Source organism: Macrobrachium nipponense, chromosome 15 (assembly GCF_015104395.2).
Source record: "Macrobrachium nipponense isolate FS-2020 chromosome 15, ASM1510439v2, whole genome shotgun sequence".
In the NCBI taxonomy this organism is placed as follows: domain Eukaryota; kingdom Metazoa; phylum Arthropoda; class Malacostraca; order Decapoda; family Palaemonidae; genus Macrobrachium; species Macrobrachium nipponense.
In genome coordinates this window covers 34,420,613-34,423,112 of record NC_087208.1, presented here as the reverse complement: position 1 = coordinate 34,423,112, position 2,500 = coordinate 34,420,613, and the positions used below count along the sequence as shown (strand labels likewise).

At 38.1% G+C, this 2,500-nt stretch overlaps 1 protein-coding gene across 1 annotated transcript in view; it reads right to left on the bottom strand.

The window, feature by feature from the left end:
- LOC135227077 (uncharacterized) overlaps window positions 1-2,500 on the bottom strand; it is a 48,160-nt gene that overhangs the window by 19,548 nt on the left and 26,112 nt on the right. Inside the window, exon 2 of the mRNA XM_064266909.1 lies at window positions 1,637-1,868. Coding sequence (XP_064122979.1) covers window positions 1,637-1,868 — 232 coding nt within the window. The remainder of the gene's footprint in view (window positions 1-1,636; window positions 1,869-2,500) is intronic.

Below are 2,500 nucleotides of genomic sequence, written 5' to 3'. Positions count from 1 at the left end.
TTCTAAAGAAACCAGGACCTCATAAGTCGGCTCCTCAAGATAGGTGAAGGGCTTCTTGAGTCGAGATGATTGTTGTTGGCCTTCTCTCAGTGGCTCAGGGTACGCCCAAGTCTGTTCCCCCGTTTGTTTGTCAGTCTATTTCCTGCACAGAAACCGCGGAGGTTCGTATCTGATTCGAAAGTTTCGAAAGTCCGCGACGCAGCATGATCTAAAGATTCTTAAAAATGGGGTTGTATGGCAACAAAACATATGCCAAGGAGGTGTTCTGAAACTGTAATTTCGAGAGTACTTCCGAAGAATTTTAAGATGGCGGCACTCAACTCTCCAAAATGTAAACAGAACTCTTCTTCCAAGATGGTGGTTGACCCACATCAACAAAAGCCACTTCTCTAAGAACGAAGAAGATAAACTCCCCCCACCCCCCAACTTCCAAACGGTTAGCAACAGTGGAGAGAAGCCTTTCCGAGAACCCCTCCCATTTGAAGGCTTCGAATTGTTTGAAGTCCTTCCGACCACATGAGGCCACAACGGTGGTATAAAAATTAACGTTAAAATATATATATATATATATATATATATATATATATATATATATATATATATATATATATATATATATATATATATATATATATATATTTTTTTTTTTTTTTTTTTTTTTTTTTTTTTTTTTTCAAACATTTCTCTATCTGGAAATCACATCGTGCTTAACCTATATAGAAGTTACCTTCACTCGCACCGTCAGGAAATCCGTTTTTAAAATAAAATATCACCAAGGGAAAGCTTACCTACGAATCGTCATTGTGTTATAAAATAAACTTTATCGAAAGTATAGAGAGACGGTAAGGAAAGTCTGCAAGAAAATAAAATGACCATTAGCAGAAATGATAAAAATTAAGAGCGTATTGTGTACTAGACCTATGCTCCGTTAGAAAATAAAACCCCACTCAAGAAGCGGCAACCAGCAGTAAACGTGTTTCGTTTTATATCATACATAAGGACAGGTAATGTAGCTCATTTTCACCAAATTCTACATAAAGATGGCAGATACAGCAAGTGTGCAAAAAATGATTTCAAATTCTTGGTTCAACTGTCGTATCGTATGCATCATATTTTAACAGCAGGTATACTTTTCCTCACATCTGGGAAACTTGTGCCACCAAGTTTCTGATTTTATCTATTACTTGAAAAAGGACGGATATAGTAAGTTCTCTCATTTTTAAGCATGCACTCCAAATAACTACATATATCCAGTTAAAATAAAAATTATGACTCGCTCCTTATAAGAAATGCTTGAGCAATGTTATTGCTATGGTTAAAATACCGTGGCTACGTTAAAGAATATACTTGCAGTACTACTAATACAACTAAAACTGTTTATATATCCGCTACTTCTACTAAAACTTCTTACATATCTACTACTACTGCAAAAACTGCTTATATATCTACAACAACTACTAAACTATTTATATATCTACTACTACTACTTCTACTAAAACTTTTTAAATATCTACTACTACTAAAACTGCTTATATATCTACTACAACTACTAAAACTGTTTATATATCTACTACTACTAAAACAACATTGACAATGCCAACAACCCAAAACATTCTGCCAAGCCCACTACAGTTACCGTCTGGATGAGGGACTCGATGGACAAGAGCCTCTCCTCCATTTTTGTGAGCTGACGAGCCACAGCCTGCATGCTCTTCTCCACCAGGGAGTGGTCGGAGTTCAGGGCATTCAAGGTCTTCGTCGTGAAGTCGGCGACCTGGGCCTCCCTCGCCTCGTGGCGGTTCAGTTTATTGGTCACATCTTTGACGACCTTCTCCAGAGTCAAGATGGCGTCCCTGATGTCCAGATGCCTGCGAATGAGAGGAAATTTTTCCGGTGGGGGGGGGGGGGGGGGTCAAGAGAATTCAGTTTAACATCTTTTATTTTTATATATTAGGTTACAGTTAACTGTAAAATATAACCGTATAAATACTTTTATTACATTCGTTTACACCCCTGCAAAACAAAAAGTATCAGTATTTGCAAGTTTCCTTATTGCCTTGTTTTGGTAAATAAATAAACACGAGTTTATTGAGGGGAAAACAAGGATAATTGTCATAATTTAAAACAAATTACTACTATAAAATAAGCGGCAACAAGACACTACACCCGCTGAACAAGGTTGCAGCATCCTAGTCATTGCTCACTGTCAATCCAGTTCTTAATTATGAAACATGTTTCCTTTTCATCATCTGCAGTGTCTGCAGCAAAATATACTGAAACGATTCTCGTCAATTGTTTGTTTGTATGGTGCTTTTACGTTGCACGGAACCAGTGGTTATTCAGAAACGGGACCAACGGCTTTACGTGACTTCCGAACCACGTCGAGAGTGAACTTCTATCACCAGAAATACACATCTCTCACTCCTCAATGGAATGGCCGAGAATCGAACCCGCGACCACCGAGGTGGAACGCAAACACCATATCAACCACGCCACTGAG